We start from the raw sequence: 13,906 nt of genomic DNA, 5'->3' as shown, positions 1-13,906 counted from the left end.
GGTGCGGTGACCTCCTCCCACACCACTGGGACCACTGGTCATCTCCGGGATTGGGCGCAGTCTTGGCGCCTGCCTGCCAGCCTCCCACCTGGAGCCGCAGGTCCAGCCAGTGAAGAAGGAGAGAGCCTCTGCTAAGGCGCCAAGGGAGCCTCTGCTCCAGAATCCACCCTGGGCATCAGCACTGGGGTGGCCTCCTCCAGGAAGCCCTCCTGACTCCCCAGTGGGTCACTCCTCCCCTGCAGATTCCCAGAGCGCCCCTCCTCTAAGTATCGCGGCGTGGCACTGAGAACCTGGGGAGGGCAGAGGCTGTGCCTAGATTTCTAGGGGTCCCCGCAGCCCCATCCCAGTGCCTACAGGAATGTGGCCTTGGGCGACGCCGAGGCAGGCAGACAGGGCGCAGGGTGGAACCAATGCAGTAGAGACCGAGTGAACGAAAGGATGAGGGGTGGCAGCGAGGTTGCCACAGTCCCCTGGCTGCGGGAACAGATCTTTGATGAGGATAGACCCAGGAGCTGGGGTACCCTACCCGGCACGAGGCGAGGTCCCCAGTGGCCGGCGCCGCGGGATGGGTGGAAGGGAAGTACCTGCTGAGACGTGGGACCAGGCCGGGGCGGGGCAGGGGTGACCGGGGCGGGGCCGGGACCGGGGCCCCGGGCCAGTGATGGGAGGAGGCTGCGGCGCCAGATGCGGACGCCGGGACCGCGGCTCCGAGGCTCCCCGCGCTCTCCGCGCCCGCGGCTCGCGCCATGCCTTCCTACACCGTCACCGTGGCCACCGGCAGCCAGTGGTTCGCCGGCACGGACGACTACATCTACCTCAGCCTCGTGGGCTCGGCGGGCTGCAGCGAGAAGCACCTGCTGGACAAGCCCTTCTACAACGACTTCGAGCGCGGTGCGGTGAGCGCGGGCGAGGCGCGGGTCCGGCACGGGCGGGGATCCGGCTGGGGCGCGTCTCGGGACGGGTTTGGAGGCAGAGGCCGGGGTGGGGGCCCCAAGGGCCGGTCGGACAGGACTGGGCGCGTCCAGGATCCCGTCGCGGCGGGCAAAACTGCGGTGGAGCGCGCCCTGGGCTCCCAGCGGCGGGTAGGTCCTGGTGGGGAAGTGTCCAGGACCCCTCGCGGCGGCTGCCACCCGCGTGCGGTCTGCAGGGCGCCGCCCGCGCCCCTAGGAGAAGGCCCACGGTTTCCTCTCCACAGTCTCGGCCGGGAGGCTCCGGAGCCCCCTTCACAGGGCGGCATTTCTTGTGCCAGCTCTCCCTTGGGCTCCTTCCACAGGTGCACGGTGAGGGAGATGGGGAAGGGTCGTGCTCACAGAACTCTAAGGACACCTCAGAGCAGCCAGCCATGAGCTGTGGGGGAGGATGCAGGTCAGCGGGTCCAGAGGCCTGAGTTCCATCCAGACATGACCACCAGCTCACTGTGCCTTCTGTCTGGGTCTCAGTTTCCCCAGCTGTAAAATGGAGGGTTGGCTTCAGTCTGGTCCATGAGTCATGAGGGAACCCAGGCCCACCTGGTGGTGGCTCAGACGGCACCTGGGCACCTTACATTCTCAGGACAGGCCACAGAGTAAATTAAAGGGAAGGAACAGGAGAACCCAGGCAAGGAGAGGCCTTTCCTAAACGGAGGGGCTGCACTGCCTCCCAGCAGAATGTACACCAGGGAACACTTCCACACTAGGTGTAAGGACTCGGGGGAGCCCTCAGCATTTGGAAGCTAGTTCCTAACGCTGACCTGGACCTGAATTCCAGCCCCACAACTTTCCTGAGCGTGGACAGGTGGCCGTTCTCACTGAGCCCTTAATGAAGTACCTAATCCAGTACCTGGCACAGGGGAAGCGCTCCATAAATGACTGGTAATAGTCCCAGAACACTGCAGGTGCCCAGGGAATATCAGTTCCCTTCCCACCATCCCAGCAACCAAAAAGATTTAGACTTTACCAAGCTGTCTTCTCACCATTTAGTTTCCTGTTCGATCAAACCATATGAAATTGCTCATAATGGACAAATATAACTGGGAAGTTCATGTTTCAACTGATTGTTCTTGGATAAAACTTGTCATGTTTTAGGTGTGCAGAGCCTAAAGTAAGTAAAAATGACTCTCCTCTTTTTCTGGATTCCAAGCTCTCCATGGGCTCAGTTCGTGCCCAGGATCCTCAGACCCTCACTGGGTAGCCCGACATGGCCATCAGCCAAGTTCACCATCAGCTTAGCTTGAGCTCCCTTCAAGAAGAGTTAGGCATGGAGTACAAGAGCAGCCTTCAGTTGCTTAGCTGCCCCAGTCAGGGAACCAGCCCTGAGGACTATGGTGCCATGGAGTTAATGTGTCATCTATTTGGGGTGATGACCCTCTGCCATTTCTGACACACCTTCATTTATTTCCATGATTTCATGGATTCCCCCACACCTAGAGGAGAAGGACAGGGTGCAGACTACTTTCCCTTTGTAAGTGCCTCCCCCCATTCTCCTCCATACACCGCAAGGTTCTAGAAGCAAAGGACATAGGTGTGCTCACACTGCATAGCACGGGCACCCCATGTGTGCTTTTCCCCCAGAGGAGACATGCTGATGTGGCAATAGCGGGGTCTCAGGACAGAGTGAAGACACTGTTCTGTCCCTTATCTTTCTCTCTCAGCCTATCTTCCCCACCCTGAGAAGTCATTCAAATGACATTGTGATTAAACACCTCAGCTGGAATCCCAGGCACAAATTTCAGGAGAGATTTGCATATCACATTTCCATTGGATTAGAAGGGCTACAAGCGGGGGTTGGAGAGGGGGCCTACAGCAGGGTGCGGAACCAGCTAGGGGTGAAAGGTTCCTTGAAAAAATCAGCCTTTGAGAAAGTTCCTGTTGATGCAAAGTTACTCCATGCTTTCTCTTGCCCAGCCCAGAACTACTTCCTCATTCTCCCAGCTGGGTATCTGTAAAGACAATCATCCTTTTTGGGTAAAGGTAAAAGAGAAACCCTAGAGGAAGTACTTGCTGAGAAGACAAGGCTATCCCATTTTATGGGGAAAAGTGTGAAAATCTGTTAACTATGGTAACAATAACAATAAAGGTGTTTCCACACAATTCAATCATTTCCAAGTTATTGGCAAGTCAACACCCCCCTCCTGCAGGCATAGTTAAGTCGAATAACGGACAGGACTGATGTTTCCCTGAATAAAGTGAGTCACAAATCCCTGCTTATTCTCATCAGAGTTCCGCATAGTAATTCAGTCAGGACTGGGAATCAAGTCCTTCGAAGGTGGGATTATCCTATAAACAGTTGTGTCTTCCTTGGCCCCCCACTGTCTGCTGGAGAAAGCCGGGATCCCACACAGAATGGCCTGATTTCCAGAGGCTAGCCCAAGTCTACGCAAATTCAACCAGTTGATTTGTTTCTTTAAATTTAAAGTAATTCAGATCGGATAAGATGACTGTAAAAGATCTGAAGATTTTTTGAGAAATCTTAGTTGCCCCATTTCATTCTGTGCTAGTACTTTTACAAAACCTAGGGGCAATAGGGTGGTGTTTAATATACGATACTTGAATGTGTTCAGCAAGTATAGATAAGTCTTATAATGATACATGCTTCTTAAATATAGTCAGTGAGTACCCTTACATTCATAAAAAATGAATTCTAGAAAACCTCCTTCTTGGAAATGGGACTGTTAGTGGAGTAAAAATATTTATTTGTTATGACCCTCAGCCTGTCTCTCATCTCCCAGTCTCCCCCTCTGAACCATCTTTTCCCTACATTCTGCCCCCTCTTCTGCCTCCTCTTCCTTCCCCTGCTCCCAGTTCCCTCAATGCCCCCCATTTCTGCCCTCTGCCCTACAGCTCTCCCTTCTTTTCTGCTCTGATTTTCTTCTCCACTCTGTCTTCCAGCCACCCCTCAGAGGCTGCTTCTCTGCTCCCTCAATCTCCAGCTTTTTCCCTCCTCTGCCCCTTGGTTTCCCTATCCACTGCCCCCGTCCCTCTCTCAGTCCCTTGCTGTCTTCAGCTCTTCCCTGTAGCCTCCCCCTCTCTCATCCTGAGTCTCTCCTTTGGCCCATAATCTTCCTCTCTGCCCTATAGCCACCTTCTCCCACAAGCCCCTCATTAGTCCTCCTCCAAGATGGGTAACCTGGGAGTAGGGCACACATCCCTGCTTCCGCAGAGATCCGTCTCCCTGTCCCAGCAACAGCAGAGATCTGATGAAAGACAGATGAAAAGACAGATGAAAAAGGCTGATAGAAAGCTCACATTAAAACTGACCAACTCACACTTTGCTGAAATATTCAAAAGCTTTAAAACTACATATCCACTAAAAAGTTGAAAGCAACAAGCTAAATCAGCAAAGTGGTCCCTTGTGAAATGAGGCTGGTGAGTTGCAGTTTTCCCTTATCTCTCTCCAGCATCTGCACCACCACACCACTCACTTCTGTCCACAGAAACTGTGTCCAGCCTTCCTCCTCTCACATGTAATCCCCCTGGGGACACTGCCTTCCCAGTTCCCCACATCTGAAATGCCCTATCCATGCCCATCCTCCTCACCTCCCCTCTGAAACCTGATCAGCCTCCAAAACCTGCTTTAAATACCCTTATGAAGCTTTTCCCTGTCCTTTCATGCCACTCCACATCGCCCCTTGACACTCCATCCAGGGTACGAACCAGGGCTCACCCTGGGCCTTCTAGCTTCAGGTTCAGGGCCTTTCTCAAGATGTGGCCTTGGGGAACTGTGAGAGGCACCTGGACTTGGCCATCACACAGGTGTGGGTTCTGATCTTGAGGCCACCAGTGCTCTCTGAGCCTCAGTTTCTATTTGTAAAGCAGAATAATTACCTGCTTGGCCATTGCCAGGTCCGGAGCTTCCTAAGAGCCTGTTGGGGCACATCCACTATTAATAGTGCCCACCATCATTCATTGTGTCACCTGAGAATTTAGTGTGTCACAGCAAACGGACAAGTACAGCATCAGCCCAGTGTACTTGGCCCAGAGGGGAGGGAAGAAGGGGGGCACTATAGTTCCACATACCTTCTGAAGACCTTATTTTGCTGTTTGACACATGACCCTGGTGTTTTCCTGGAGGAGGCCTTTCTCTATCCTCTGTCATTCTTCCAATAGTTGCCCCTGGGATGTTAGAACCACAGTCACCAAGCTTTGTCTTTTACTTCCTGGGTTGGGTCCAGGCTGGAGCCCTCAGCCCCTTGTTCACTTATCACAATCAGGCCTGAAGCCAGCACCAGCAAAGCTTCTGGCTGGCCATAGACCAACCAGACTGCAGGCCTGGCCCTTCCCACTGTGGAAGGCCCCATCAGATGGCAGATGAAGTCCTTGTAAATCTGCCTAGTGATTTCATCCCAAGTGAAACTCGGGTTCTCTCCACCAGGTACCTGCAGGTGTGGGTGGGGCAGGGGCCCAGAGTGTCCCAGTCCCCTGTGACTGCACCACAGGTATGCTGGAGGGTCACCCCACTGTGCACTCCATCAGAGAAGCTGCTCAGTCTCTTCTTGTGAGTCACCACCCCCAGGTAGACATCAGGCCCTCCCTGTGGGGTCCACCCAGTCCTGGAGTGCCTCCCCAGCCCGTCTCCCTCCCCTGTTAGTTCAGGGTGCTGGGCTTCTCCCTCCCATGAGAGCTTCCCCTTCAACTCCTCCCGCCCCACCCCAGCCTTCCTGGCATCAATCCCCCAGGGACACCTTCCTCCTCCTCCAGCCCCTCGGAGCCACAGGCAGCCACTTCCCTGCAGCAGCCACACTCGAACCAGGCCCAGGCCTCTGGTGGCCGTCCCCGAGTCCTCACTGCACATGGACTTGCTCTGCCTGCCCCACCAGCACCCACAATGCCTCCCACTCTCCCTCTGTCCTCACAGCCCTATCTCCACCCTTTCAGGAGTTCCTTTGGGCTTTGAGCGAAGGGGTTTGAGGTCACAGGTTCAGTTTCTTCCTCCCACGTGAGCTCCAGTTACTCGGCTTGGCACATGTAGTCATGAAGGGGCCAAGCACAGGGGCCCACGATAGCTCACAGGCAGTGTGGGGCCCACTGCCCTGCAACCCCCTGGATTCGCGAAGGGGCACTGCTGGTCCTGATGTGCACAACTGGTGGCCTGTGCCTCTGGGGAAAGGCGGCTACCCAGGATGGTATTATTTCGTTTTCTCAGTGGTCCTGCCAGTGAGGGGTTATCTCTCTCAGGTAGATGAAGAAACAGCCTCAGAGAATGAAGCAATGTGCCCAGGCCGTCCAGCTAGTTGCCTGAAGCTGGGATGCGAATTCAGAGCTCCAGACCCACCCAGCCCTCTGCCCCTCATTTCCTTCTCTCCCCTCCTCAGTGGGATCGGGAATATCTGTCTTGGCTCACAACCTGCAGCTGAGGCCCCTGTAAATCCCCAGGGCGTGCAAGGCCTGGCGTGGGGCAGGCCCGACAGGTGTCTATTCCTGGACCACTCAGCCTCCACTCTGCTCCTGCAGACAGGCCCGAGCCCCTGAGATGCTGAGACTCTTGTCCCATCAGAGCCTGCCTGCCCTGCCCATGATGCCTCAGCACAGAACTCTCCCTTCTGTCTCCACCCCAGAAGACACCCAGTGAGCAAATGAGCAACACCCGTCCTTTACTCTCTCCTCCTCCCAGATCATTTGTCCCAGGGTCTCACTGGGGATCCTCTCCACAGCTCTGCCTCCTGAGGCCTGCTGACTTCTCCCCAGGAGTCACCGCAGCGGCACAGACAGACAGGGCCCCAGCCCGAGTGGGTCCTGGGGCCCTGTCTGTCAGGGTCTCTGTCTGTCCTGTCCTCACAGACAGGACCCGGTGGGTCCTGGGATCTGTGAGGCCTTGTCTGCAGCCCTGCTCTCCTGAGGACAAGCTGTGGCAGGAAGGCTCTTTCTCAGAGGTGGCAGGTGAGGCCGGCACTCTCCCTGCAGGAGGGCATTCTGGTGGGGCTGAGGCTTGTCCACATGTAACTGGACCCAAGACATGTCATCCCTGCACACGGGCCTGGCTCATCTGTCATCAGAAACTGTTCCTAGGTCCTCTGGCCTAGACCACAGAGCACAAGGAGGAAGCTTCCGCTTTCTGACCACAAGCGTCTGACCTCAGTGCCAGCCACCCCAAACTGCTCACAGTGCTCAGAGTCGAGAGGTTTGCTGAAAACACCCAACTTCCCATTCTGCCAGGGGTCCTCCTGGCAGCTTGGAGACAGGGCATGGAATGGGGATGCCTGGGCCCACACAAGGGATGATCCCCCTTGCCCCCACCACTTCACCATCGTGTTAAGAACACTAGGTTCTGCCGCCAGGGATAAACCTCAAGGGTTGATGAATAGGGCTTGGAAAGTGCCTTGAAGGGGCTAGGCACAGTGGCTCATGCCTGCAATTCCAACACTTTGGGAGGCCAAGGCAGGTGGATCACTTGAGGTCAGGAGTTCCAGACCAGCCTGGCCAACATGGTGAAACCCTGTCTCTACCAAAAATACAAAACTTAGCCAGATGTGGTGGCGTATGCCTGTAGTCCCAGTTGCTTGAGAGCCTGAGGCCGGAGAATCACTTGAACCAGGGAGGTATCGGTTGTAGTGAGCTGAGATCGAGCCACTGCACTCCAGCCTGAGCAACAAAGTGAGACTCGGTCTTAAAATAAAAAAGAAAGTGCCTTGGAGGGCATCAAGTCCAGGGCTTTCCAAACTCGTTGGTCATCAGAATGCATGATGCAGTGCCTGAGCCTCTCATCCCTCCTTCCTGTCTGCCATCCATTGCTGCAGAGGCGCAAGCCTTCCAGAAGCTATGGTTGCTGCCTCGGAGCCACCTGTGTCCTGGAGGCAGGAGCCTGCCAGGGAAGGGGCCAAGCAGTCCTGTCCGGGAGGCCTGGGCAGCAGTGCTGTATATACCTGGGGTGGTGCCTTCTAGCTGCAAGGCCAGCCTCAGCCTGCCACCAGTAATACCACAGGTGCAGCTGGATCCACTTGGTCTCACTGTTCTCTGGGTATCACCCTGGGGCTGTGAACTTCCAGTGTCCCAGGAGAACTCGAATCCCTGTGAGCTCCCTGTAGCTAAGCCTCATCCTTTTCACTCACTTATTGGCCCCACCAAAAACTGGAGCGAGAGGAAGTGGCTGTAATGGAAAGGCCTGAAGTGGGACTCCAGTTCTGCTGGCAAGTGGCAGAGGTGGGTGACACTGAGCCTCACTGTCCTCATCTGTGGAAGGGGTCATAACTCCCCTGCGCTCCCAGAGTCATTGTGGGGATCCACTGTCAGCAAGCCCATCACCAGTTGTAAAGGCCTCCCATACGACTGTCCCCTGTGGGGGCAGCTGCAGACCCTCACTGGGCATAGCCTCACAGGTGCAGGCATGAGCCCAGGTGTCTCCCCATCCTCCAGCCTGAGCTAAGTGCAGACACCAGATGTTGCCCCCTGAGCAGCGCAGCACCATCCTGGCTCACTGGATTCTTTCCCCTCAAGGGCGGGGCTCAGGACTTGTTCATCTCTGTCACCTGCCTGGGTCATAGCACTAAGCCTTATTAGGGACAGGCCTTTGGTTAATGTCTTGGCTAAATGAATTCAGGAGTTCATTTAAGGTGTTCATGAAGAATCTTGGCTCCATGAACTGTAGCGGAGAAAAAACTCCACCTCTTCCCATTTCATCTGGGCCTAAGAATTGGCATAAGACAGATTCATGGGTGAAAAGCATACAGATTTATTTAATACAAGTAGTATGTGGCATGGAAAAGTCTTCATCATAAAAAAGTGAAGACTCCAAGAAGCAGTTAGAGTCAATCCCCCTTAGATGCTGCGTTGGATGAATAGTCATGAAATGTGATAAGGCCAAGGGGCTTGGGCTAGGGCAGGTAATTGGGCAGAAGGTTAAGGGTTAGTTGTACAAGGTCTGTTTGCAAGGGTTCGTTGTACAAGGCCTGTTGTACAAAGTCTCTTTGGCCCTAGCCCAAGCCCCTTTGGCTTCAACTTCCCGATCTTGATGAAAAGAGTGTTACTTTCCTTTTGGTATAAGGAGGACATCTTTCACAAGGGAATTTCATCTCCGGCTTCTAAGAAACAGCACAAAGGTGAGAGTGATCTTGCACCTGCTGTTTTTTAAGTGCTTTTCATTCAACATAGTCCCTATGCCAAAGCAGCATACTTTGGGGTGACAAATTCTTAACGCCTCCGGAACAAAGGCTCAGGAGACCACGCATGGCCTGACTGCCTGTTCTCCTTCCCAGGTGGATTCCTACGACGTGACCGTGGATGAAGAACTGGGCGAGATCCAGCTGGTCAAAATCGAGAAGCGCAAGTACTGGCTGCACGATGACTGGTACCTGAAGTACATCACGCTGAAGACGCCCCATGGCGACTACATCGAGTTCCCCTGCTACCGCTGGATCACTGGCGACGGCGAGGTTGTCCTGAGGGACGGACGCGGTGAGCGGCTTAGGCCCCTTCTGTCCCGGGCTTCCTGAGAACCGAAAGTTCTTCCTGTCCTCAAAGCACTGTAGTCATAGGAGGAATGACACACCCGTGCGGGGGCGGGGAGTGGGAGGGCCCTGCCCTGTGCCTCAATGCACCTGCGGGAGGCATGACCTTCCTTGGGGTACATACAAGCCCCTGAGGGTGGGGCGGGTGGCCCCAGGCTTCACTGTGCTACAGTTCTACAGGGGAGGGGTGTGCTCCCCTTTTTGTCAGTGGGTAAAAGGGTCCGTAGAGGCAGATACCTATGGGCATGCCCCTGGAGGGGCACTTCTCCAGTTGCCAGGGTGTGGCATCACTTTCTAGGTTCATAGCCTGCCCTCTGTGAGATCACAGTAGGGCTCAGGTAGGCTTGGGGTGCCCCATGTAGTCCTAGGGAGGGAAAGGGTGGAGAAGGAGCACCCCAAGTGCCAGCTTCAAAGGGCCATGAACAGGTCTGCAAATCACAGGGACCATTTCTTTAACCCAAAGTCTCACCTTTTGCTGTAAGAGAGTAGAACCTCAAATCTGCTCCCCTTAAGTGAGACCCCCAGATGTGCAGACCCCAGTATGGCACTTTCTCAGGAGGTCATTCTTTGTAAGGGACACACAACCGACCTGGTACAGAGCACGACACAGAGAAGCAGGCGTCAAGGCCAGCCAAGGCCACCCTCCCTGAATGAACCGCCTTGCACGCCCAGCCTCCTAGCGTGCCTGGCAAAATTCTACCTCACTTCAAGTCATGGCCCTTCGGCTTGCTCTCTGTCTAAACCTGGAAAGAAGCCTTCAAAGGCCAGGCAGCCACTGTAATAATAAGAGGAAGCCGCTGCTTCTGCCGTGACAGGATCAAAGTCTTCCTCTTTGCCAAGTTCCCTGTTGCTAGTGTCTTCTTCACAGAACTTTGGTGGAGGAGGTAGGAAGCGATGACTGCCACCCCACTTTATAGCTAAGAAAACTGAGACAAAGAAGAAAAAAGTTATTCTCTACCTGTTTTTAAGCTATCAGGCCACATCCTATTGTTTCTGTTGTGGAATTTGACTTAAGAAACCAAATTTCTGGAATACTTTTGAACATGGAAATAAGAGGATTTTTGTCCCCCTACCTCATGACAGGAAAACAAAATCACAAAGTTTATTTTTTCTTGTGGTGGTCAGAATGTGGAAGGTTGTGGACAGGGCACTTCTCTCTTTCTGGTAGTTAGAAAATGCCGGCTCTGAAACTCCCTCTGCCCATTCACCCAAGGTCTTGGTTATGAAGCCCTTCTTCCTCCAGATCCTTCAGCCCGTCTTGGCAAAAAACAGACGGTACACTAGGATGAGGGTTTAAGAAAGGGACTTCACAGAGGTGTGGGCCCATATGCAGAGGGACCATGCAGAATGCACTAGACTGTGCAGCACTACTAGTCCTGATGCAGGGACCAGGGGAAGATTGCGGGAGTCATCCAGAAGTATCCTGGAGACAGCACTCTTGGAGGAGCTGCGGCCCTCAGTAGAAAGGTACTAGGGACTAACCAGCCCCTCCATGCTCTCCACATTCCCTCCTTTCTTGTCAGGGTTCCCAGTGGAAAGCCCACTGAGGCATCTCATTCTGATCATCTTCAGGGATGGCACAAGTTGGAGGGTGGGCATAGAGAAGCTGTCCGGCAAGTTCCCCTCTCTACTGCTGTGAAACCAACCACCTTGGTAGCTTTAAACAGCCATCTAATTTTTTCCATGGTCTTGCAGGTCAGCAGTTTGGGAAAGGCTCCACTGGGCAGTTCATCCATGGCCATGTACCATCAGCTGAGGGGACTGGGACTTCTCTCACGTTTGTGGCCCCTCTAGGCTCCTTGGGCTCTCTGTCCATATGGAGTCTCATTCTTTAAGGCTTCTTACAGCCTGGTGTCCCCTGGGTACTTGTATTTCTTACATGATGGCTGGCTTCCAAGAGCAAGTTTTCTAAGACACAGAAAGTGGAAGCTGCCAGTCTCTTCAGGCTTGGGCCTGGAAACTGGTGCAGTGTAACTTCCACCATAATGTACTGTCCAGGCAGTCACAGAGCCCACCCAGACTCCAGGGAGGGAATGGAGACCCCCACCTCTCAATGGAAGGAATGTCAAATAATTTGTAGCCAATTATTATTTCTTTTTTTTGAGACAGAGTCTCCTTCTGTTGCTCAGGCTGGAGTGCAGTGGCGCAGTCTCGGCTCACTGCAAACTCTGCCTCCCAGTTTCAAGCGATTCTCCTGCCTCAGCTCTTGAGTAGCTGGGATTCCAGGTTCCCACCACTATGCCTGGCTAATTTTTGTATTTTTACTAGAGATGGGGTTTCGCCATGTTGGCTGGGCTAGTCTTGAACTCCTGACTTCAGGTCATCTATCTGCCTCGGCCTCCCAAAGTGCTGGAGTTACAGGCATGAGCCACCATGCCCGACTGTGGCCAGTTATTAATCCACCATATGGCACAACAACCAATCCCTTGAACAACCTGAAAATGAGGGGCCCAGCCTACAAGTGATTCAATCACCCACCACATGATCACCCCTTAAATCTTAATATTTCACCACTACACCTTGGATGAACATGAATGTCAGAGGGCCATTACTGTGACCACAGAGATCCAGAGCATCTGTGTAAAGGGACAGTTTCATTAAGGCACTTGTGTCAGTCCTTGGGGCCTGCCCCACTGAGCTCTTCTACCATTAGTCCAGGCTTTCTCATCCTGCCATGCTCCCAGAACTTCATCAGCCATTGGGTAGATTCTTCAAACACCTTCGGGACCAGGAAGACAGAGCCATTCTCTTTTTGAATCTCGGTGTGATGTAATTCTGCATGTACTGACTTATTCATACCAGTGAAACTGAAGAGATCCAACTTCTCAGAGTCGAGGTGCCCAAGAGATTGGCTGTTTCCTTACAAAAGATTAGAGATGATGAATGTTGGGTGTCTCCAGAATTACCCCCATAGCCAATGATAACAGTTATTGTCACCATTAGTACTCACCTTACCTTCGGTGGCCTCAAGCCTCCCCTCCTGGCTGGCTTTACATCCCCAGGGGAGAATGTAGAGGTATCCCTTTGATCTTCCTTTTTGGGCCCCAGTTCCAAGCTCAGGGATGAAGATGCCTTAGCCTGGAGGTGCTGTGGGCCAGACAGCTCGGAGTGTGGCCTGAGTGTGGTCTGAGAACTAACTGGGTCCAGGTCTACAATTAGGTCAATACAGAGATTGAAGCCTGTAGTTCCAGCACTTTAGATGCCTAAAGTGGGAGGATTGTTTGAGTCTAGGAAGTTTAACACAAGCCAGGGTAATGTAGAGAGACCTCATCTCTACGAAAACAAAGTTAAAAATTAGCCAGGAGTGGTGATGTGTGTCTGTAATCCTAACTACATAGGAGGCTGAGGTGGGGGAATCACTTGAATCCTGAAGTTCAAGGCTGCATGGAGCTATGATCATGCCACTCTACTCTAGCCTGGGAGACAGAAAGAGACCCTGTCACTAAAAAAATAAAATAAAATAAAAAATACAAAATAAGATACAAAGACTGAGAGTAGGGGTTTTAGAAACTTCAATAGCAACTTAACAGAACAATTTCATGACTTTTGCACCTAATAAGAAAAAGCAGGACTTGCATTTTGAATATCTTTAGGTTTTTTAAATTTCATTTTTCTAGTAATTAATTTTTGTTGTATTTTATAAAAATATCAATCTCTGTTGAAAATAAAGTTTTAAAACATGATGTTTCACCACCAAAAGCTAGAGAAACTATTCCAGGCCCTATTTTCAGGAGATCTGGGCTCCCCCTACTCATAGCTCCATGGGCTGTGTTCACAGGCTTGGCCTTAAGTAATAGCTTAAAGAGTGGTCATGATATGACCTCAGCTGCTCTAGAGGCTCTGAGAAGCAGCCCTAATCTTAGCTTGCCCCAACTCCAGCAGTGAGAGATACCAGCAGGATAGGCTGAGAAATAAGATGCTTTCAGAGGGAGAAGAGAACACTCAAGCCGATGATGACTACAGGCATAATGATAATGATAATGATCATTTTTCCCATCCATTGGCATTGACTGGGTGCCAGGCACCAGGCGCCGTGTGGAGGGATTTTCTGCATTCTCTCCCCAAATACACACCATGACTTGAAGAAGTCGACATTATCATGTCCATTTTACATGTGAGGGGGTCAGGGCAACTCTTGGTCACACAGCTTCAGTGACAGAGCCCAAGTCCAAGCACCTGTGTCTCTTCTAGGACACTGCAACCTTTTAGAATGGAGCTAATTCTCAATCCTTCATGTAGGTACCACAAGGAACCAGGCTGTGTCATTGTCTGTGTATTGAACCTTAAGTCACACATTTCTCCATGAAGCAACCAAATGGACTTAGAAAGACAGAGCTGTGAGAACTGCTGCTCGCACAGGCAACGCTAAAACCCAAAGTGAACTCCCATGTCTGCTCAGTATAAGAATTGCAGAGAAGAAGAGTAAACTATTCTGCAGTGATTTAAAGATACCCACCAAGGGCCACGAAATGCCTTTGCCCTGGAACA

General features: G+C 52.6%; 1 protein-coding gene across 3 annotated transcripts in view; it reads left to right on the top strand.

The window, feature by feature from the left end:
- Positions 1–632: 632 nt before the first annotated feature.
- Positions 633–13,906, top strand: part of ALOX5 (arachidonate 5-lipoxygenase) — a 60,605-nt gene continuing 47,331 nt past the window's right edge. For all 3 annotated transcript variants that reach the window (XM_017518810.2, XM_017518809.2, XM_037735015.1), the window contains exons 1-2: positions 633–896; positions 9,167–9,365. In XM_017518810.2, coding sequence (XP_017374299.1) covers positions 747–896; positions 9,167–9,365 — 349 coding nt within the window. In that variant the 5' untranslated portion in view covers positions 633–746. The remainder of the gene's footprint in view (positions 897–9,166; positions 9,366–13,906) is intronic.

The sequence above is a fragment of the Cebus imitator genome, unplaced genomic scaffold, assembly GCF_001604975.1.
Source record: "Cebus imitator isolate Cc_AM_T3 unplaced genomic scaffold, Cebus_imitator-1.0 Scaffold704, whole genome shotgun sequence".
In the NCBI taxonomy this organism is placed as follows: domain Eukaryota; kingdom Metazoa; phylum Chordata; class Mammalia; order Primates; family Cebidae; genus Cebus; species Cebus imitator.
This window is presented reverse-complemented; position numbering and strand designations above follow the sequence as displayed.